This window comes from Anguilla anguilla, chromosome 2 (assembly GCF_013347855.1).
Source record: "Anguilla anguilla isolate fAngAng1 chromosome 2, fAngAng1.pri, whole genome shotgun sequence".
NCBI classification, from domain to species: Eukaryota; Metazoa; Chordata; class Actinopteri; order Anguilliformes; family Anguillidae; genus Anguilla; species Anguilla anguilla.
Window position 1 is genome coordinate 65,910,491 of NC_049202.1, and position 21,681 is coordinate 65,932,171.

The 21,681-nt window shown below is 46.9% G+C and overlaps 2 protein-coding genes across 3 annotated transcripts; one reads left to right on the top strand and one right to left on the bottom strand.

The window, feature by feature from the left end:
• Positions 1-1,367: 1,367 nt before the first annotated feature.
• On the bottom strand, positions 1,368-4,104 carry phf5a (PHD finger protein 5A). Its single transcript, XM_035403886.1, has 4 exons — positions 3,984-4,104; positions 3,514-3,537; positions 2,595-2,761; positions 1,368-1,577 (listed from the first exon to the last, which is right to left on the bottom strand). Exons 1-4 carry the CDS (start codon positions 4,033-4,035, stop codon positions 1,488-1,490), a joined length of 333 nt encoding a protein of 110 aa, XP_035259777.1. The 5' UTR covers positions 4,036-4,104; the 3' UTR covers positions 1,368-1,487.
• aco2 (aconitase 2, mitochondrial) lies at positions 4,022-21,011 on the top strand. Of its 2 annotated transcripts, XM_035403875.1 has the most exons (19): positions 4,029-4,112; positions 4,577-4,722; positions 5,203-5,315; positions 7,598-7,740; positions 8,035-8,293; positions 8,787-8,879; positions 9,400-9,558; positions 10,137-10,287; positions 10,620-10,724; positions 11,121-11,212; positions 11,333-11,438; positions 11,858-12,015; positions 12,886-12,959; positions 13,217-13,328; positions 14,025-14,303; positions 14,715-14,906; positions 15,890-16,022; positions 17,628-17,749; positions 17,867-21,011. In XM_035403875.1, the coding sequence occupies exons 3-19, from the start codon at positions 5,280-5,282 to the stop codon at positions 17,999-18,001; spliced, it is 2,349 nt and encodes a 782-aa protein (XP_035259766.1). In that variant the 5' UTR covers positions 4,029-4,112; positions 4,577-4,722; positions 5,203-5,279; the 3' UTR covers positions 18,002-21,011. The 2 variants fall into 2 exon arrangements, with proteins under 2 accessions (XP_035259767.1, XP_035259766.1); XM_035403876.1 differs by lacking the exons at positions 15,890-16,022; positions 17,628-17,749; positions 17,867-21,011 and adding an exon at positions 15,206-15,388 and having other exon boundaries at positions 4,022-4,112.
• Positions 21,012-21,681: the final 670 nt, after the last annotated feature.

Here is a 21,681-nt window from a genome sequence, read left to right on the forward strand (position 1 = left end):
TTTTTCATTTTTTTAATTTAATTTTTTTACTGGCATCTTTGTCCATTGGTGTATTTCTCTGTATGTGCTTATCTTGTTTTCCTGAACATCGCCACAGTATTGACTTTGGTGAGTCATTCAGTGACCTGCTGATTTGACTGCTAGCCTGGATGTGACAGAGCCAGGGAGATGCTGACATGTTTAGCAGTGGAAGATGAGGAATGTTCTCTGTTTAGGGCACACATAATAGGCCATTGTTCCTCTTTGAGCCCTTTTGTTGCTCCTCTGTTTTTTCAAATTCTAGGTGAAGGCGATGTGCTGTGTACAGTACTCGGGAATAATGTTACAGAAGGGCTTCAAAAAGGGGAGCTAAGTATTTAGGGCTAAGCAGGCGGAGAGGAGCTGCTTGGTGGTAGGGGGTTTTGCGTTTTGATTTCAGAAACAGAGCTTCTAGATTAACATTGGGGCCCACAAAAAAATGAAACCGAAAGGGGATCCAGTAGCATGGCTCTCATTCTTTTTCAACCAGGTTTCTGCCCTCTTAAGTCTTTGAGAGCCTGAAAAAAAACAGGTTGCAAGGTTTCCAGTGCTGTTGGAATGTTGACAGTCTATTATGTATACAGACAATCACAAAAAAAGTGAAGTAGTTGGCAGCAAAGACTTGCACAAAAGTCTCTGAGTTCACTGTGTAACTGATCTTCAATGTGAGAATACCTCCAAGTACCCTATAGAGTCCTTTGTCCTGTAAGGTTGGGAACAAAAATGTACGCCTGCTCGTTAGCACAAATAGCCTGTTCTCCAGAGTATCATGTTGTGCAATTGTTAATGCCAGACATGGTGGTTCCAGCTTCTCAGAAATGGCTGCCCTCCTGGGTTTTTTCCACTCTAGTCTCTAGATATTGCAGAGAATGGTGCTATAAAAAAAAAACATCCAGTGGGTAGCAGTTCTGTGGGTGGAAACAACTTGTTAATGAGAGAGGTCACGAGAATGGGAGGAGAGACTCATTGAAGCCAACAGGAAGGCCATGGCTGCTCAAATAACAGCTTTTCACAACATGGCATGTCCGAATACACAATGTATCAAACCAAGAAGCTGCAGCAGCAGGAGACGTCATCAGGTTCCACTCAGCTAAATCGGCTAAGAACAGGAAAAGGGAGCTAGTGGGCACGTGATCACCAAAGCTGGATGACTGAAGATTGGAAGAGCATCACTTGGCCTCATGAATCTGGATTTCTGTGGTGACATGCTAATGGTATGGCAGTGGTAGTGCAAATAGTGTTTTCACCCTTCCCAGTGTCCCGATTCACTGCTTTCCACCATTTTCAGTTCTCTGCTCAGTAGAAAACCCACAGAAGTGTGGACACAAGCTCAGCAATGATAAGAGGGCTGTATTAAAAAGAACACTTTATTACACCTGTGTCAAAATCCAGTCCAAATACACAAAAATCAATCATATTTGTACAAAAACGAGCAATAACTGTATAGCTGTGGACCTTGAAGACCATCTTCACCTCTTCTTGAAGCCATACTTCTTCCTCTCGTAGAAAAGGTCAGTCTTAGAACTTCCCAGGTTCACAATCTTGGGGCAACCGTCTCGCTGTGTTGAGGGAAAGCGAGGAAGCAAAGAGATCAGAGCAAGAAGGATAGAAACCCCACGTGTCAGCCTGACTACTCAAGTGAAACAGCCAGGACTGGGATCAATTATAAAATTCCTTATACACATGCAATATCTCCAAGGGCAAGACTAGCATAGCTTTTTAAAATATATATATATTTTTTAAAAGCTGCAACACTTAACTGTCATTGTACATAAAAATGTTAATAATGAACGTAACAATAATGATGAATATGTATAATGAAGACTCTAAATATGTTGATTTGTGCTCTATAAAATACAAATAACCTCATAGTTTTGAATGGCACTCAAAGTACAATATTTCTCTGGCCAGATAACTCCACAAGTAGCTATTCATTTATATAGCAGCAGAAGACTACAATAATTTAATTGAACAAATATGTATGGCATGCAAACTAATGAGAAGAATCAAAATGTAACCACATTATCACAACACGAATACAAATCGGAAAACACATTAACAAATAACAAAACAAATAAAAAAAATGTTTTTTACAACAGAAAAAACAAATGCAAATACAAAAGTGCGAAACAAGAAAATAATTATCTGAAGCAGAAGATAGAAAAAACAATTCATTTTCGTTTTTCTGAAATGCAGCACGTCTGTAATGTGTTTTCGATTTGTAGTTGTTTCACAATTTGCAGTTACATCTCAACTTTTTTTCTAGCTGTTGAGCTTTAGAGATTTATTTTCTTGTTTCATGCTTTTGTATTTGCATTTGTTTTTTGTCATAGTGTTTCATATTTGTATTAGTGTTTTGTCATTTGTTAACGTTTTCCAATTTACATTCGTGTTGTGATAATGCTGCGTTGCGTCGGATGTCTCGGCTACCACAGTTAAGGCCTAAAAAAGGAAAGCAATTACAGATAATATATATATCCAAATTCAATCTGAACTCAGAAAGTGACAGGAATCAGAAAACGCTAAATCTTAGATCAAGCCAAAATGTGGACAGAGAGTGAGAGTAAATCGCTCACATCTTTCTCTTGGATGGTGCACTCCTTGCAGTAGTAGGCGTCAGAGACTCCCGGCCCCCCGCAGATGACGCAGCGTCCCTGGTAGGAGCCGTAGTTGCACTCGTCGCAGATGCGCACCAGGGTGCAAGGCCGTACGTAGGAATCACAGATCACACACTTCCCGTCACCTGTAGCGGAGTCACAGCGTTAATTCTGAACGGTGAGATTAATCTACAACAGCTCCGTTGGACATATGAACGTATGCATGAAAACAACTCAAAAAAGCCAATATAGGTCAGCAAGTAAATGGTAAATGGACTGCGTTTATATAGCGCTTTTATCCAAAGCGCTTTACAATTGATGCCTCTCATTGACCCATTCACACACCAACGGTGAAAGGCTGCCATGCAAGGTACCAATCAGCTCGTTGTGGGAGCAATTAGGTGTTAGGTGTCTTGCTCAGGGACACTTCGACATGCCCAGGGCAGGGGATCGAACCGGCAACCCTCCGACTGCCAGACAACCGCTCTTACCTCCTGAGCTATGTCGCCCCCGTAGCCTAATTATGCTTCTGGAGAAGACAGTTATTCTGTATCAGGAATGGCACACAAATGTTTATGAAATGTATCCTGGAGGTGTATTGGATATTAGTACTATTAGCATCATACTATTATTATCAACAGACCATCCCACCCGAGTAATAGGGAACAATAATGAGACTAAGTCAAAGCTTCCCATATTAATATGGAAATATATGGGAACTACATGCATTTTTATATATGTACATACATTTAAAAATATATTTATTAGACATATATTCAACATCATATATTTACATACATTTCAAATATATAGTGAAACTATATTTAAATATTCAAAATTTGACATGTAGGCCTATTTGCAACTGCAAACGACAAAGAGAAGTAAAATTCGGACTTACATTTTTCACACAATCTTCCGATGGCTGCAAAATAAATAAACAAACAATAAAAAGGGGCAAACATTAGTTAACACATACAATATGTGCACTGTTGATGCCAACTTAGATTAAAAGAACACACGATGGCGCTGCAAAGTCTCGTAATCATACAGCAAGCACGAAACCACATACTTGATTTATATTACTTGCCAGTAGGTAAGAAATTCATAGTATTCCTGAGAAGCTAACTATAAACTATCGCTGGCTGTTTAACTCGCCGTCTATTTATCATAGCCTTGTGGTCAGGCTGTCCACCCGTCTGCCTATAAGTAACTTGTAATATGTAAAAGCTAGCTTGCGGTAGCCTAGTAGGCTAAAAGCGGCCAACAAAGAATCCGATCGGCTAACTTAACATGTTTGTCCGCTTCAGAGTAGCCTATATTATGTTTCATTATTTTTATTATTGGTGTTAAAAAGAGTATAAGTCTCACCGACGCCGGCTTGTTTCCGACAGAAAATCAAATCGGGATGATGTTTGGCCATAATAAGCGGGTGCCGAAGCCTGTAGGAACTTTACCCTTTCACCTTTGAATTAGCCAATGAACTTTCAACCTCCAAAGGTAAAGTCACGGTTTTTCATTTTAAAACGATTGTTTGATATGAATAATTGCCGTTCGTTCGCGATATTTCAAGAAAAAGTAGCTTACTTTTACAAAATAAAATATAAACTATAGTTACTTTGTATCGAAACAACGTTGTAGAGAGGGTTGCCCAATTTTACTGAAATGCCCCAATAAGCAAGAAACCCCCCCTTTTGGTATTTTAATTTGGGGAAGATTTGTGTCTTTCGCGCAAGCTTGGTTGAATACATTTTTATAATATCGACAAATACATTGTAGCTTTAAAGCGCTTTTACTTCTATTAATTTTAGAATCCCAAACATTAGAATCTAATAATAAAGGACTTGTGGCTTACAGCTGATGATCCTGCAGCTGACCAACAGGCACCGTTGCAACAGGTGCAACAGGCGTAAATTAACATCTGCCTGTTTTTTCACCTTGCTTTTTATTTGGTTATTTTACAGCCTCTGTGAATTGTTTTGCCCTGCTGAGCTGTACAGTCGATGGAGTGCACCTCAACATCAGCTGGCTCAATCAATCAAATGAGTCGCTCTTGCAAGGATGGGATGGCAATAACCCTGCAGAGATAATCCTCCCCTCCATAAGACAAGTCAGTCGTGGCATGATCAGGATACAATATCAAAATATAGGTTACACTACGCAGAAACCCAGTTTTAACACACTGAAGATGTACAGAATGACGTTATAATAAAATGCTAACTTAGCCCTTGCTTTGGTGGGGCATGATCCACCAGCCCACTACATGGTGTAGGACATTACATGCCATCCTAGTTAAAAAATTTTTATGGGGATGAATTGTTGTCAATGCAGATCTGGCCACGAAACAGACATTCCTATTCCTCATTAATAACTTACGCAAAAATATCCTTCTTTCTAGGAAAAATCAGCATGCAAGCTGATCTTACTGCATCACCTTCTCCCAACCACTTTTTACAGCCAAATAATCACAATTAATAAATACACTTTGGCAGGTTGCATGTTGTTTCACATAACTTTAAGATATGGATTTTACTACTACTACTACTTTTAAAAAAATGTATTATATATTTTTAAATATCCCTCTGTTTAGTTACCTTATGACAACAACAATACCCGGAGATGGTGCATCTGACGTTACCTTAATGCGACGTATAATAATTGAACAAAATGGCGACCTACTGTTTAACTGTCACCCGGCTGCAGGTGAGTGAAGGATTTTCTTTTAAAATATCGAACACATATATTTTACACGATACGCACGTTGTAAGCTTAATCACAAAAATACGCCGACATGTGGCTGAGTTACCGTTTTGGTGAATTTAATTTTTGAAAAAGGGTTAAATAAATCTCAGATCCTCTACAATAGCTAGCTAACGTTAGACTAGCAGCTTAGATACAGGTCATGCTTTCCCGTTAGTTTGTTTGCTAGCCAGCTAGTCAGTGCCAAATAAGTTTATGAAATGAACACCTTTCCTGCTTATTAAGTAAAGCTATGCAATCCGAATTATTTCCTCAACGGTGTAGGTTTGCGTGGTATTTTCCACGCCCAGCTGCAGCAAGGTGAAAACAAAGTTAGCTAGCTATCGTTAGCTAACTCACACAGCTGGCGAAATTCAAAGTCAAAGATAGAGACAACCACCTAGCTACTTATTCCACTCAGCTATCATTGATGCGATCGAGCTGCTGGTTATCTACGCCCCTCGCGTGTCGAGAATGTGTTGGATTTCATGCTGCCTGCCACCTAGCTGGCCATGCGAGTTTGCGTAGTCGTCATGTTATTGCCTACTACTAGTACTAGCTATCTTGTGTTGTGGTGTGATTCCCAGGCCTCTGTTTCTGCCAGTTGACTAGACCTAACCGGTAATTGTCAGCCTGTTTTCTGTCAATGTTTAGGTGTGTTAGTTAGCTAACAATTTCAGTATTCACTGTCATCAAATGTTGATTGTATAATTCTGATAATAATTGTCTGGATATTTAGTATTAATTCAGATTAAAGTGCGATGTAAATTGGGATCCCCATCCTCACATGTTTGCTTGCGATCAAATTGGACTTCGAATTAGATTGATTTGATTTTTAGCACTTTTTTATAAAGACCTGCATAACTGTAGTCCTAATTTGGCTTTTTCCCAAAGTCGACTTCTAGGACTCTTGGCACACATTCACATAGCGCATTGCTCAAGTTAGTGGGCGTGTCTCCGCGTGAATTCATTATTGTTATGGTTTGACATTGTCGAACTCAATGATGACCTTGTCTCGTCCTGTCTTACCTTCGAAGATAATTTGTTGTGGTACTTACATTAATCCTGCCAAGAAACGCTAACCCTGCTAATGATGTGAATCATGTGTCTCGGTAAAATTATGATATAGACTAATACAGGTTGCTGTAGTTTAAAGGGCCTGCCCATAAATTATGTGTACATCAAACCACTGATGAGTGATTCTTGTGGTTTTCTTTGTTCTTGTTGACATAACCTTGTCAGACTGTCATTGCAAGCTTGATTACACAGACACCATTGTAAACTGCCCTAGCCTTACCAGGTTTAACCACAACCACAGTGAATGTAAAGAATGATTGTGCTGTAGCAACCGTGGAAGTTCACTTTTGTCCTGAAAGTGAAAGTACTCTCACCTTTCACACATCTTCCCATCAGTCAATCTCAAGTTTAATTCACATTGATACAGCAAGCAGTATCCAAAACTATGTGATGCATGTTTGTTTCAGAAAAAATGGAGTGAAAGAATGCTATTTTGATAAAGTTTAAGTTTAAGCCATTTTTAAAAATGATATATTGTTTTGAAAGACATCTAGACAGACTGGGATATTTGAAAGACTTATTGCTCAAACCATAAATTAATATATTACATTTGTTTGGGAATAATATACTTTTATCTATGAAATATGTTCAATTAAGATATTATTACAGTCCATCAAATATATCTGTGAAACATCCAGGAAATTTGACTCCCAAATGAAAAGAGGAGCGATGAGGCTAAAATAAACAGATGGTCCAGTTCAGTGACCTGAGGTGTCGATCCCTGATATTTTCTAGCTTATTGAATCCCCCTGGAAGGAACCAACTACACTATGATCCATGACCATAGAAGGCAGCCTAAGATTAGCTAGTTGACTCTAATCAAGTGGTTTCTTTTTGAACTTTTGATTGCAGAAGCAATGTAAACAATGTCATTTTGTGGGCTAGTGCCATTAGCTGTTACGGGTTAGCCACTGGCAATCATTAAAAGTGAAAATCCGGGCTTTAAAATCTGTTTGCCATGTACAGCAGCTTTTTGGCATTTAGAAAATTGCAATGTTTTTAATATATTGCTACATATTGTCCTAATTTCAAGACCTTAAACTGACCACTTGGGCATGGAGAGTGTTTGACGTTTTGGAGGCATGTCCTCTCTTTCAGACTAGATCTGTGTCTGGTATATGTACAGTCCTAGTCCTAATGAAGCCCTTGCTGTTTCTGTGTCTTCCCAGCATGCCCTGGGGCAGGGCGTGAGACGGCTCCATGTGTCTGCAGCCTTCAGAGCCAAGGCCCAGGTGACCATGAGCCGCTTTGAGCCCAGCTCCCACATCAACTATGACAAGCTGGTGTCCAACGTCAACATTGTGCGCAAGAGGTCAGTCTGCTGCGTCTGACTTTCCCTTTTGGTGATTCCCCGCTCTGTTGTATAATAGTTGTATTTTACTGACTTTCTTTCAGAGGGGCCTGTGTATGTGTGTGTGTGTGTGTGCGTGCGCGTGTGTGTGTGTGTAATGGGATAGCGTGTTGTGATATGGAATAATGGAGGATGAAGGTTGATTTTTAAATTTGGAACTGGCAGCAGGTCCAAGCCAAACTCAAAATACCACCATGTTTGATCCCGTTCCCCCCTCCCCCCCCCACTCCCCTTCCCACTCTCCCCCTGTCCCAGACTCAACCGGCCGCTCACCCTGTCGGAGAAGATCGTGTACGGGCACCTGGACGACCCGGCGGGGCAGGACATCGCGCGCGGGCGCACGTACCTGCGGCTGCGGCCGGACCGCGTGGCCATGCAGGACGCCACGGCGCAGATGGCCATGCTGCAGTTCATCAGCAGCGGCCTGCCCCGGGTGGCCGTGCCCTCCACCATCCACTGCGACCACCTGATAGAGGCCCAGATCGGCGGGGCCCAGGACCTGCAGAGGGCCAAGGTGAGAGGCCCCGGGGGGGGGGAGTCTAAAGAGACCTTCTGTAGTATGTGTAACAGGGGGTGTCGACGAATAATTCAGTTCTACACAGAGACATTAACCAAGGTTGAGAAGCTTTAATACATGATATCATGGAGAGGAATACAGCATTCGCAATTCTCTGCAGTCCTCTGAAAATCGACGGTTTATTCAGCAAGTTTTATACCTCCTAGACAGACAGAGAAACTCACAGTTCTTGCAGAGAGATAAGGAACTACAATAACAGTTTTTTCTCCATGGGAACTAAATAAACATGGGAGGTTATATTTGGCTGCATGCCCAGACTGTGTGTTGAGCAACCAGGAAACTACGATAAGGCACTAAGCGTAAGGGAATAAGTCATCTTTGTAATTTTTCACAAGAAAGAAGACAGTCTTTTAAATACTTCCACAAGGCATCACACTGAAAATGTCAAATTCTTCTCTGCTTTCCTTCTGCATCTCCGTGTTTGACACAGGAAGTGAATCAGGAGGTGTATAACTTCCTGGCTAGCGCTGGAGCCAAATACGGAGTGGGCTTCTGGAAACCAGGTTCCGGAATCATCCATCAGGTAGGGCAGTAGAAGGCTGTTGTGAGGACGAGGACGGAGTGTAGCACAGTGGGTAAGGAACTGGGCTTGTAACCGAAAGGTCGCAGGTTCGATTCCCGGGTAGGACACTGCCGTTGTACCCTTGAGCATGGTACTTAACCGAAATTGCTTCAGTATATATCCAGCTGTATAAATGGATACAATGTAAAAATGCTCTGTAAAAGGTGTGTTAGTCGCTCTGGATAAGAGCGTCTGCTAAATCCATGGTAAGTGCCACATCTTTGCTTGGTGACATTCCGTATTCCAGCATTATAAAGCCAGTGAGCTCCGGGTTCACATTAGAAAACCCTCTATGAACCCAGATATTACCCAGAAAAAAATAGAAATAACATAACCTGACCTGCAGCTGAAATTAAGCGTTTGTGCATGATAAAATGGTTACAATTAGTTAACTTTTCAAATGAACTGAGATTGGCTATGCAGGAAGAGCTAAATTTAGTAATGCATGAGTGGTATTTTAATCTGTGTCCTGCGCCTCCAGATCATCCTGGAGAACTATGCGTATCCCGGGGTCATGCTGATTGGCACAGACTCGCACACGCCCAACGGCGGCGGCCTGGGCTCCATCTGCATCGGGGTGGGCGGGGCCGACGCGGTCGACGTGATGGCGGGAATCCCCTGGGAGCTCAAGTGTCCCAACGTGAGCGCCTGTCTGCGTCACTGCCAGGCCTGTCCTCTCTCTCTCTCTCTCTCTCTCTCTCTCTCCTCTCTCTCCTCTCTCTCCTCTCTCTCTCTCTGTCTGGCAGATGCGCCAGTCTGCGTCACTGCCTGGCCTGTCCTGTCTCCCTTTCTCTGTCTGCCTGGTGTGGTCCTTAGCTGTGAAACATTATGATGCATGAGAACACATAATGACAAGCCCAGTCCATCTACGTTCATCATTTACCTACAACAGCGCTGCCCTACCCTCTTCCTGGAGATGTACCGTCCTGTAGGATTTCATTCCAACCCTATCAACGCACATCTCATTCAACAGCTAGAGATCTCATTGAGCTGCTAGTCAGTACATTCAGGTCTTCCAAATTAGGGTTGAAGTGAAAACTTACAGGATGGCAGATCTCCAGGAACAGTGTTGGGCAGCTGTGACCTGCAGGCTGTCGCTGTGGGCCTGCAGTACTGTGCATGTCTCTCTCTCCTTGGTGTTGGGGCCTCTTGCTCCTTCTCTCTGCCCGTTTGAGCTCGTTTATGGAGGACAGGTTTGAACGCTCGGCCCTGTCTCAGGTGATCGGAGTGAAGCTGACGGGCTCCCTCTCGGGCTGGACCTCCCCGAAGGACGTCATCCTGAAGGTGGCCGGGATCCTGACGGTGAAGGGGGGCACTGGAGCCATCGTGGAGTACCACGGGCCCGGGGTGGACTCCATCTCCTGCACCGGTGAGTCCTGGGACAGGGCTGGAGGGGGTCGCTGCTCCACGTGCGCATGCACGCACGCACGCACACGCACGCATGCACACACACACACGCACGCACTGGGAGAAACTATAAAACCTGTATAATCCATGTATAACTGCATTCATTATTAAATAGGTTTTGTGCTTATGTGTTTTGACAAGTACATCTTTTGTTTAAAGCTTGTATTGCATGATGTGTAGTGCAACATTGAAGTCTGTTTATATCGTCCTTCTCTCCCTCTCTCCCTCATCTCCCTCCTTCCCTCCTCACCCTCTTTCCCTCCCTTTCTCTCTCCATCCCTCCCTCTCTCTCAGGAATGGCCACTATCTGTAACATGGGAGCTGAAATTGGAGCCACCACCTCTGTGTTCCCCTACAACCACCGCATGAGGACCTACCTGCAGAAGACCGGCCGGGGGGGTCAGTGCTAATCTAACACCCCCCCCCCCCACTACGCGCTACGCGCTACACCCGTCTGACTCCCAGCACTGCCTCTGTCCATCTGCCCCAACCCCTCCGCTCGTGTTCTACATTTGTTCCGTGTTCAGTCTCGTTCCTCAGCACACACACTCGTGCAGGGATAATTCAGCTGGCTGGTATTTGACAGCGCTGTGTGTGTATGCAGCTTAGTGTTTGTAGGAGATCGCTCAGTGTGAAGACCTTGGCCAGAGCTACGGTGGTGCTGACTCATCCTGGGTCTTTGAGCACACAGCACAGTCTCTGGCTGCGAGCTGAGCTCCTTATGAACTCAGACTCCCCGCCTGTGAACTTTGACCTTTGACCTTTGACCCCCGGCGCTCATTTCTCCCGCCGCAGACATCGCCGCCCTGGCTGACGAGTACCAGGACGTGCTGGTGCCGGACCCTGGCTGCGAGTACGACCAGGTGATCGAGCTCAACCTGAGCGAGGTGAGCCCATGCGCTGCGGTCTTAGCAGGCCTGGCCTGACTCGGCCTTTCAGAGGAGGCAAAGGTGTGAGAGTAAAAAATAAATGAACCGCTCTCTCCCTCTCCGTGTCCCCTCTGCCAGCTGAAGCCCCACATTAACGGGCCCTTCACCCCTGACCTGGCCCACCCCGTGTCCGACATCGGCAGAGTGGCCGAGCAGAACGGATGGCCCCTAGAGGTCAAAGTGGGTAAGTGCAGCTGCTGACTCCCCGTCCAGCTGTACAGCTTAACATCCTGACACACATTCATACTGCACGCATTTTACAGTGTATATACGTGTACTGCTGGGTGTCAGAAATGTTTTTGACACATATAGACTGCGCCTGTAATAGAGCACTTGGCAGTGATGGGGTCATGAGAAAAGTGTGATGCTGCTACATTTAGAAATAGCTAGAAGCTCTGAATGACATAATTTACTAGGCTCCTGAGCTGTGTTGATGACGTGTGTGTGTGTGTGCGCATCCATGTGCGTGCGTGTTTGTGTGCATGTGTACGTATGTGCATGTGTGTGTGTGTGTGTGTGTGTGTGTGTGTGTGCGTGCTTGCATGTGTACGTTCGTGCGTGCATGTGTGTGTGTATGTCTGTGTGTGTCCTGTGTTGCCGCAGGTCTGATTGGCAGCTGCACTAACTCCAGCTATGAGGACATGGGCCGGGCCGCCTCTGTAGCCCAGCAGGCCCTGGACCACGGGCTCAAGTGCCAGGCCCAGTTCACCGTCACGCCCGGGTCCGAGCAGATCCGCGCCACCATCGAGAGAGACGGCTACGTGAGTGAGCAGCACGCTGGTGTTTACTGAGGTTTAGAGAGGGCTAACAGCGCACTGTGACATAATCACTGTGTGCATGTCTCCAGGGTAACGGTGCACTGTGACATAATCACTGTCTGCATGTCTCCAGGGAACAGTGCACTGTGACATAATCACTGTGTGCATGTCTCCAGGGAACAGTGCACTGTGACATAATCACTGTCTGCATGTCTCCAGGGAACAGTGCACTGTGACATAATCACTGTGTGCATGTATCCAGGGTAACAGTGCACTGTGACATAATCACTGTGTGCATGTCTCCAGGGTAACAGTGCACTGTGACATCATAAACTGTGTGCATGTCTCCAGGGTAACAGTGCACTGTGACATAATCACTGTGTGCATGTCTCCAGGGTAACGGTGCACTGTGACATAATCACTGTGTGCATGTCTCCAGGGTAACAGTGCACTGTGACATAATCACTGTGTGAATATGGCTCCTGCCTAACAGTGCACTGTGACATCATAAACTGTGTGCATGTGTCTCCAGGGTATCTGTGTACTGTGACATAATCACTGTGTGAATATGGCTCCTGCTTAACTGTGCACTGTGACATAAACTGTGTGCTTGTGTCCCCAGGGTAACAGTGCACTATGACATAATGAACTGTGATTCTTTCTGGAGGCAGAGTACAATAATTATTCTCAGCCTGGCTGAGCAATGTTGACATTTGCTAGGCCAACTGTGCCAAAGTTTACTGACAGCATACTGTAGTGCGTCATCTGTCTTGTATGGGCCTGCTGGCTCAGAGTTTACTGTGCACATTCACCTGTGTTTGTGCTGCAGGCTCAGAGTTTACTGTGATACATTTATCTCTGTTTGTGCTGCAGGCTAAGGTCCTGAGGGAGGTTGGGGGAGTGGTGCTGGCCAATGCCTGTGGACCCTGCATTGGACAGTGGGACAGGTGACTAATGCCCTCGGTCGTCTGCACCTGCCATTTACTTTCATCCACATGCCGAACACACACAGACGCCCGAGTCACGCCCAGGTCACGCTCCGGTCGCACCTGCATCCTTTTCTAACTGAACCATTCTGTAGGTTTACTGCTCCTCACGATGGGGTTGAATAGATACTGGACAGCTCCCCTGCCAATCCGTGCTGAGGCTCAGTATGTTCGGCCAAACGTGTCGCAATATTGAATTTTTTTTCTGCTCTATTCAGGCGCGATGTCAAGAAGGGAGAGAAGAACACGATCGTTACGTCTTTCAACAGAAACTTCACCGCCAGGAATGATGCCAACCCAGCAACCCACGCCTTTGTCACCTCCCCTGAGGTACCAACAGTACTAGTACTGACTGCCATTCCATCCACACAAACACCAGTTCTGTAGTCCTGGTGGAATTCCATCCACACAAACACCAGTTCTGTAGTCCTGGTGGAATTCCATCCACACAAACACCAGTTCTGTAGTCCTGGTGGAATTCCATCCACACAAACAGCAGTTCTGTAGTCCTGGTGGAATTCCATCCACACAAACACCAGTTCTGTAGTCCTGGCAGAATTCCATCCACACAAACACCAGTTCTGTAGTCCTGGTGTAATTCCATCCACACAAACACCAGTTCTGTAGTCCTGGTAGAATTCCATCCACACAAACACCAGTTCTGTAGTCCTGGTGGAATTCCATCCACACAAACACCAGTTCTGTAGTCCTGGTGGAATCCCATCCACACAAACACCAGTTCTGTAGTCCTGGTGGAATTCCATCCACACAAACACCAGTTCTGTAGTCCTGGTGGAATTCCATCCACACAAACACCAGTTCTGTAGTCCTGGTGGAATTCCATCCACACAAACACCAGTTCTGTAGTCCTGGTGGAATTCCATCCACACAAACAGCAGTTCTGTAGTTCTGGCAGAATTCCGTCCACACGAACATCAGCTCTGCAGAGCGTCTCCTGACTCAGTAAATAACTTTCTAACGTGCAGACTCAGTCTACAGAGCTGACTCCTCCTCTTCCTGCGGCAGATTGTCACAGCCCTGGCCATCGCCGGCTCCCTGAAATTCAACCCGGAGACGGATTACCTCACCGCCTCCAGCGGAGAGAAGTTCAAGCTGGTGCCGCCCACGGGAGACGAGCTGCCCGCCCGCGACTTCGACCCGGGACAGGACACCTACCAGCACCCGCCCGCCGACGGCGTCGCCCTGCGCGTGGACGTCAACCCCCAGAGCAACCGCCTGCAGCTGCTGGAGCCCTTCGACCAGTGGGACGGCAACGACCTGGAGGACCTGTACATCCTCATCAAGGTGAGGGAGGGAGGGAGGGGCCTGCCTGGGACCCGCCCCCAGCCTGAGTCAGCCATTCACTGTACAGGAGGACATGAACACACACATTCACACGGATGCGCTTACACACACAATACACACACACACACAAACAGATTCACATAGACATGCATGCACACGCACACACACACACACACACAAACAGACACACCTGTGTGCACACAATACGCATACACGTACCCACATAGACATGGTACACTGAAAAGGAAGGGATTCAGAGTTGAATGCAGACATAGGGCTGCTTGAGGAATCCTGATTAATCCTGGTGCTGAGGAAACACATCTGCTTGCTGTTTGTAATGCGGTGGCCCTGCCCACCGTCTGGGCCTCACACCACTGACGGTGGCGTTACCTGACATCTCTCTCACCGCAGGTGAAAGGTAAATGCACCACCGACCACATCAGCGCCGCCGGGCCCTGGCTCAAGTTCCGCGGTCACCTGGACAACATCTCCAACAACCTGCTGATCGGGGCCGTCAACATGGAGAACGACGCCGTCAACAGCATCCGCAACCAGCTGACCGGCGAGTACGGGGGAGTCCCCGACGTGGCACGCGACTACAAGGTGAGGACCGTACGAGTGTGTGTGTGTGTGTGTGTGTGTGTGTGTGTGTGTGTGCGTGACTGTAGGCTACAGGCTTCAGTACCCTGAAATCTAAAATATACTGTGGAATTAGGTTTAGCCCTTGTGCAGTGGGCAATGTGCTGCAGTGCTGTTGGTGTGTCCCTGTTTTTCTCCTGTGCAGAAGCACGGTGTGCAGTGGACTGTGTGCAGTAGCTGTGTCCCTGTGTCTCCCCTGTGCAGAAGCACGGTGTGCAGTGGACTGTGTGCAGTAGCTGTGTCCCTGTGTCTCCCCTGTGCAGAAGCACGGTGTGCAGTGGGCTGTGTCCCTGTGTTTCCCCTGTGCAGAAGCACGGTGTGCAGTAGCTGTGTCCCTGTGTTTCCCCTGTGCAGAAGCACGGTGTGCAGTAGCTGTGTCCCTGTGTTTCCCCTGTGCAGAAGCACGGTGTGCAGTGGACTGTGTGCAGTAGCTGTGTCCCTGTGTCTCCCCTGTGCAGAAGCACGGTGTGCAGTGGGCTGTGTGCAGTAGCTGTGTTCCTGTGTCTCCCCTGTGCAGAAGCACGGTGTGCAGTAGCTGTGTCCCTGTGTCTCCCCTGTGCAGAAGCACGGTGTGCAGTGGGCTGTGTGCAGTAGCTGTGTTCCTGTGTTTCCACTGTGCAGAAGCACGGTGTGCAGTGGGCTGTGTGCAGTAGCTGTGTCCCTGTGTCTCCCCTGTGCAGAAGCACGGTGTGCAGTAGCTGTGTCCCTGTGTCTCCCCTGTGCAGAAGCACGGTGTGCAGTGGGCTGTGTGCAGTAGCTGTGTTCCTGTGTTTCCCCTGTGCAGAAGCACGGTGTGCAGTGGGCTGTGTGCAGTAGCTGTGTTCCTGTGTTTCCACTGTGCAGAAGCACGGTGTGCAGTGGGCTGTGTGCAGTAGCTGTGTTCCTGTGTCTCCCCTGTGCAGAAGCACGGTGTGCAGTAGCTGTGTCCCTGTGTCTCCCCTGTGCAGAAGCACGGTGTGCAGTGGGCTGTGGTCGGGGATGAGAACTACGGCGAGGGCTCCAGCAGAGAGCACGCCGCCCTGGAGCCCCGACACCTGGGGGGCAGAGTCATCATCGTCAAGAGCTTCGCCCGGATCCACGGTGCGTGTGTGTGTGTGTGTGTGTGTGTGTGTGTGTGTGTGTGTCTTAGTGTCTGTGTGTGTCGCTGTGTGTGTGTGTGTGTCGCTGTGTCTGTGTGTGTCGCTGTGTGTGTGTGTGTGTGTGTGTGTGTGTGTGTGTCTGAGTCTGTGTGTGTCGCTGTGTGTGTGTGTCTGTGTCTGTCTGTCTGAGTCTGTGTCTGTGTATCAGTTCTGTGTAAAATATTTATTTGAATTATATTGTCCATGTAGACACCAATAGAATTCCTCCAGATTACTGCTATATACTGCTTTTTCTGTGCTATAAAATTCAAGCAAGCCATTATGTGGCTGAAAAGTAAGAGTGAAAAAAAATAGTCAGAGACATAGGCCAAACCTTTGGCTTACCTAAATCAGCTGTGAATTGTTTGATTAGAAATCTAAAATTGTGGAGTACAGAGCCAAATCAAGGGAAAAAAATACATAGCGCGAGGGAGAAACTGAGCGTGCTCAGAAGGAAGGGGGGGATAAAGTGTGTGGTCCTTGCTGAAGAGCGGGCGAAGGGGAGAGAGTACACAGTGTCCAAACGCGCAGAATAGTGTCTGCATTGTTCTCCGTAACCCCAGCCTTTGTCTTCCCAAATACGATGGCGGGCGTGTGAGTGGACTGTCTTTCTCCACGGCTGTGTGTAGAGCGTCTCTGCAAGGGCCTGTGTGTTGGGGGTACCCGTAATGAAGTGTTTTAATGACCCCGTGCCCCGGTGTTTCCAGATTGTGTCCACTGTACCTTGTGGGACACAGAGAAAAGCACTTAACAAAAAGATAATTTTTTAAAATGCTTTTTGCTTTCTTCTCTCAGTTTAAAACTGCAAAATGAATTGATTGCAATTCCTGCTACTACAAACCTCTACTATAGATTTAGAAGAGTGAAGACGAGCATAGCTTCCCTACGAAGCCCCTGCTTCTTATCAGACCACGGTCTACAGGGTGGCTTCGCACAGACACAAGATGCCTCATGTGCGGCCGTGAGAGCCAGATCAACCAGCAGCGGGCGCTAGTGAGCAATGACATGCTGTCATGTGGGCTGGCTTGTACCCCCGCTTCCCTGGGCGATGCTAGTGGCTATTGCGTTGGGCTATGCAGGGCTACCAGCCACAGATGGTGCTGGGATAGCTTAGAGTCTGTGCCAGAACATTGGGAAGATTAGCTCTGTTTGAAAGGGATTCATTTCCAGGACTCTTGACTTGGGGCATTTCAAATGAGGTCACAAAGAAGAATGAGAGCACTGGTGAGCTCAGACACAAAGGACAAAAAAACACCTACATTAGTGCTGGCCGTTTATTATTCTTTTTTTGGCTCTTGTGTCCTCCATTTTGCAGGCATTGGCTTATATTGATTTAAAGACCTTAACATGGATGTGCAGGGCTCTCTCTGCATCTGCATGAGCTTGTAGTGATCAGCACTGTATCCTCTACCCTCTGTTAGCCTGCTTATTCCTCTCTCTCTCTCTTCCCCTCTTTTCCTCTCTCTCTCTGCCCCCTTTCCCTCTCTCTCTCTCTCTTCCCCTCTCTTCCTCTCTCTCTCTTGCACTCTATCCCTCTCTCTCCTCCCCTCTCCCTCTCTCTCTCCAGAGACGAACCTGAAGAAGCAGGGCCTGCTCCCCTTGACGTTCGCCGACCCCCAGGACTATGAGAAGATCCTCCCCAACGACAAGATCTCCATCGTGGGTCTGAAGAGTTTCGCCCCTGGAAAGGTGAGACCTGCCCCGCGTGCGCTCTGTGTTGCCTGTGAGCGGGACGTCCCGCTCAGTTCCGTCTTGAGATGATGGGCTGTTCGGAGGCTCACCGGCGCCCCCTCCTGTCTGTCCCAGCCCCTGACGGCGGTGATCAAGCACGCCGACGGGAGGAAGGACACCGTCCAGCTGAACCACACCTTCAACCAGACGCAGATCGAGTGGTTCCAGGCCGGCAGCGCCCTCAACAGGATGAAGGAGCTGCAGCACTGAGGGGGGCGGGGCCAGAGCGGTGGGGGAGGGGCAGAGGCCAGCGCACGGCCGCGCCCCTCTCGGTCCTCGCCCCGCCTTTTTCGCCATTTGGGACTGGTGTGCGCCCGGGCTAGGCGTTTGCTAACACACTCCTTCAGATCTGATTTGGGTGTTTCCACGTGTGCGTCACGTCAGGCGTCACAATGCAAAATAATCCTTTTCATGCACGCACGCACGCACACATACACAGTCACACACTCACACGTGTGCACGCACGCTCACACACTCACGCAGGACAGACAGCAACGCACTGCGGTAAATGCTAAGTTGAACTGTAGCGCAGAGGGACCCACGGCTGTGGCACACAGAGTGGCAGGTATACAGGTGTACAGGGGCAGGTATCACTGAGAACGCACTGACACTCCAGACCGCACTGTGCACACGCTGACCTCATTCTGGTTTCCATGGTGCCTGTCTCGTCACGGGTGCTGTAGTGGACTGTGCTCTAAACCGCTCTCTGGTTAGTGAGCCGTTGCACTCCTCTCCTGTAGTTAACGGTTAACACCTGGCCCTGCCATTCTTTCGCCTAATGTGTTTGTGTCCCCATAATGATTTCCTCAATACAGACGTGGTCTAGACGGGGAGTAGCTGGCTTGGAGGCTTTATCTACACAAGCGTATGATTCTTAGGCTTAACCCAGCCTGCACACGCAATGTCCGTTTCATTACTGAATCTTACATAGGTCAATTTTGCCTTGTTTTAGAATGTTGTACTATTTTCTTTGTTTTGCCCGAGACTGAAATGTTGCTGTTTAATCACATGAACATATTTTGCCAGCGCTACTTGTTGGGTATGAAATAATATATATATATATTTTTTTATTAACTGTTATTGCTAATGAGTTGTGACCAGACCTCAGATTCTCTCTCCACCTGTGTGTCTGGTCCGTTTTAAAAAGGGAAAAGACGCACTCTTCATGGGGTTTTGTATGGTCACTGTTTCTGCTGAATGGGACCCTTCCTGCACAACAGTTTAGGGTTTCTCTGTTTCTATGCAATCGTACTCTCCCACAAGCAGTGGGACAAAGACGTTTGCGCTGCATTGTGGGAGTTGCGGTTTACACACGACTCTGATACCGCGACTGCAAAGAAAGGCCTGGGAGCCTGAAAAATCTGCGCTGGCTCTGTACTACGATGCAGAGGGATCTTATTCCCACCTGTTCAGTGTCTCGTACACCCCCACCACACACACACACACACACACCACACACTCCCGTCCACACATCAAGCTCTTCACACACACTCTGCACTCCACGGTCACACTCCCAGCCCGTCTCTAAGGGCAGAATCCTGTGCTACTGCATAGCTGTGTTAAAATGGTTCATCTATTGCTTAAGACATTAAGGGTTATGCAATCACTCTGAAAAACCAAAGTTCACTTAAGTTCAGTACAATTGTGGTAATTCTCACCACCTTCTCTTTGTGAATATGACTAATGGTATATGGTGTAGCATTGTACTTGCCACAAAGGCATTACATGACATGATGTATATCTACCAGCTTTTGTTGCACGTATGCAAGCAGTAGTGATGTCCAGTTGGCATTAATAAGGGTTTTGACTGCATCTTTATAAAAATAAAAATAAAAACCTATTGCTTCGCCTCAGCCATTGTAAACTAGGGAAAAAAGCACTTTCTTTTTAAAATGTCTGTTGTTCATTAAACCATTAAAAGAGTTGTCATTTGGACTGCCGAGAACAGTTAACCAAATATCTGGACATTTGCTAGCATCCCAGACTAATGATTTGCGAGTGTGTTGTGGCTTTAAAGTCCTCTGCTCCCATGTGCGTGTTGTGTGTGTGTGTGTGTGTGTGTGAGCCTGTGTGTGTATGTGTGTTTGTGGCTTCTAACTGTACACGTTAAAGGGGAGGAGAGAAAATGCTCCTGCTGGAGATGTTGATTATGTGCGGCCTGTGCCAGTGTGTTTGCGCTGTACGTGTGGGAGTTCCTCCCGACTCCTGAAAAAGCCCCCTGCCTGTCTATCTTTGTTTTACTCTCATGCTTGGATCTGAAGGTTGCTTGAGGATATTCTTTCTACTTTTTTATCCTACGCACAATCTGTTGTACGGAAGCTACAACACTAATGCTTGGTAGTGCAGAGTATATAGTTATACACAGTAGTGTACAAAGCATTTTATTTCTGTGTGTTCTAACGTGAGTTTGGTTCGTCTGTCCTGTTCTATTTTCTCACTTTATGCCTGCAGTTCTTGACGTGGTGTATCTGTGTTGCTTTCCTGTAACTTACTGTACAGTAAAATATTTATAGAGCTGCAAAGGTCTGATGTGTTTTAAGTTTTTTTCCTCCCCTGTTGTAGGGAAAAGATGTTTTTAACTGACCGAGCTGTGCGACATGTATATATAGTGGTTTGGATGCTGTGTTCACCAGTCTTCCACTTCCTGGGGAGTGGTAGCCAATGGAAATGCACAGCAGGCTAGAGAAGAGGCAGGCTGAAAGGCCCAAACAGTGGCCTGTGTTTTTGTCACGTGCGTTTTGAACATTTGCTGACTGAACTGAGGACACTGCTAGGATGGGAGCGGAATGTCAGGAGGTGAAGCTGGCCGGTCAGGAGTGTGTGAGTGACTCAGCTTTTCTAACATCCTGCTGCTTCTGTGTGTGAGATATCGCTCGACTAATTTTACCACTCCATTTCTGCCGAGAGTTTCATGATTTGTTTCCAGAGAAAGCATTGGCTGTGACACGTCTGTTTTCGTTTGAGCCACCCCCACCCCCCCACCCCCCAAGATTTTGGATATTTGAACTCAGGCAGCAAAGTTTGAGTGGCCTCGGCCTCCGGGGCTCCTGCACTGGGCCCGTTTTGTTGTAGAAGCTGGTCAGTGCACGAGGTGTCGCGTGATTGGGCTGAGCTGACGCCGCAGTTCATCGGAGCCTCGTATTGGTTCAGCTGTCACTCAGCCCGTGCTTGGTATTGTAAATGTGTCACCGGCTTGATATAATAAACTGCTTCTCCGTGACTGGCCTTTTGTATAAAAATTTCTTCTGTCACTACAGTTGCGAATGTGAAGCGGGTGGGCGGGAGAACCTGTTTCGCAATGTGTGATGACACGAATCTTAACTGCAGGGGCTTGCACGTGCAGGCGCTTGATTGAAAGAACCTGATAAGTCCTCCTGACGTTCCCACACACAGGAATCTCACAGACGGACTCGCTGACCTGCTTCAGCACATATGTGGCAGACATGGATTCACTGTCCCGTAGTCAGCAGATATCTAGGAAAAGGCCGAAATCTGACTTAAGACTAGTGTTTCGTTAACTGCAGTTAGATAAAGAAATCGGTGCATTGAGAATTGCGTAATGCTTTCATAAGCCCTACACGACACATTCACAAGCACTGAATACACCTTTAATCCTTTATTTATTTATCCCTTATTTTAACAGGAAAGTCCCATCAACATCCATTTTACAAGGGGGATCCTGTTGTAAAACGAAGTTACAAAGATAATGTCAACGATCAAACAGCTCTCGTGGGAAATGTTATCAAAATGTTGACATTGTTGTTGATTATCACAGAGATCAGCTTCCCAACCTGTGAATGTGCAGATATCTGTCTTCATGAGCTTTAAAGACAGCTTCCAGTATATACTGCTGATACTAACGCTAGTATTTATAATGACGCGATACTATA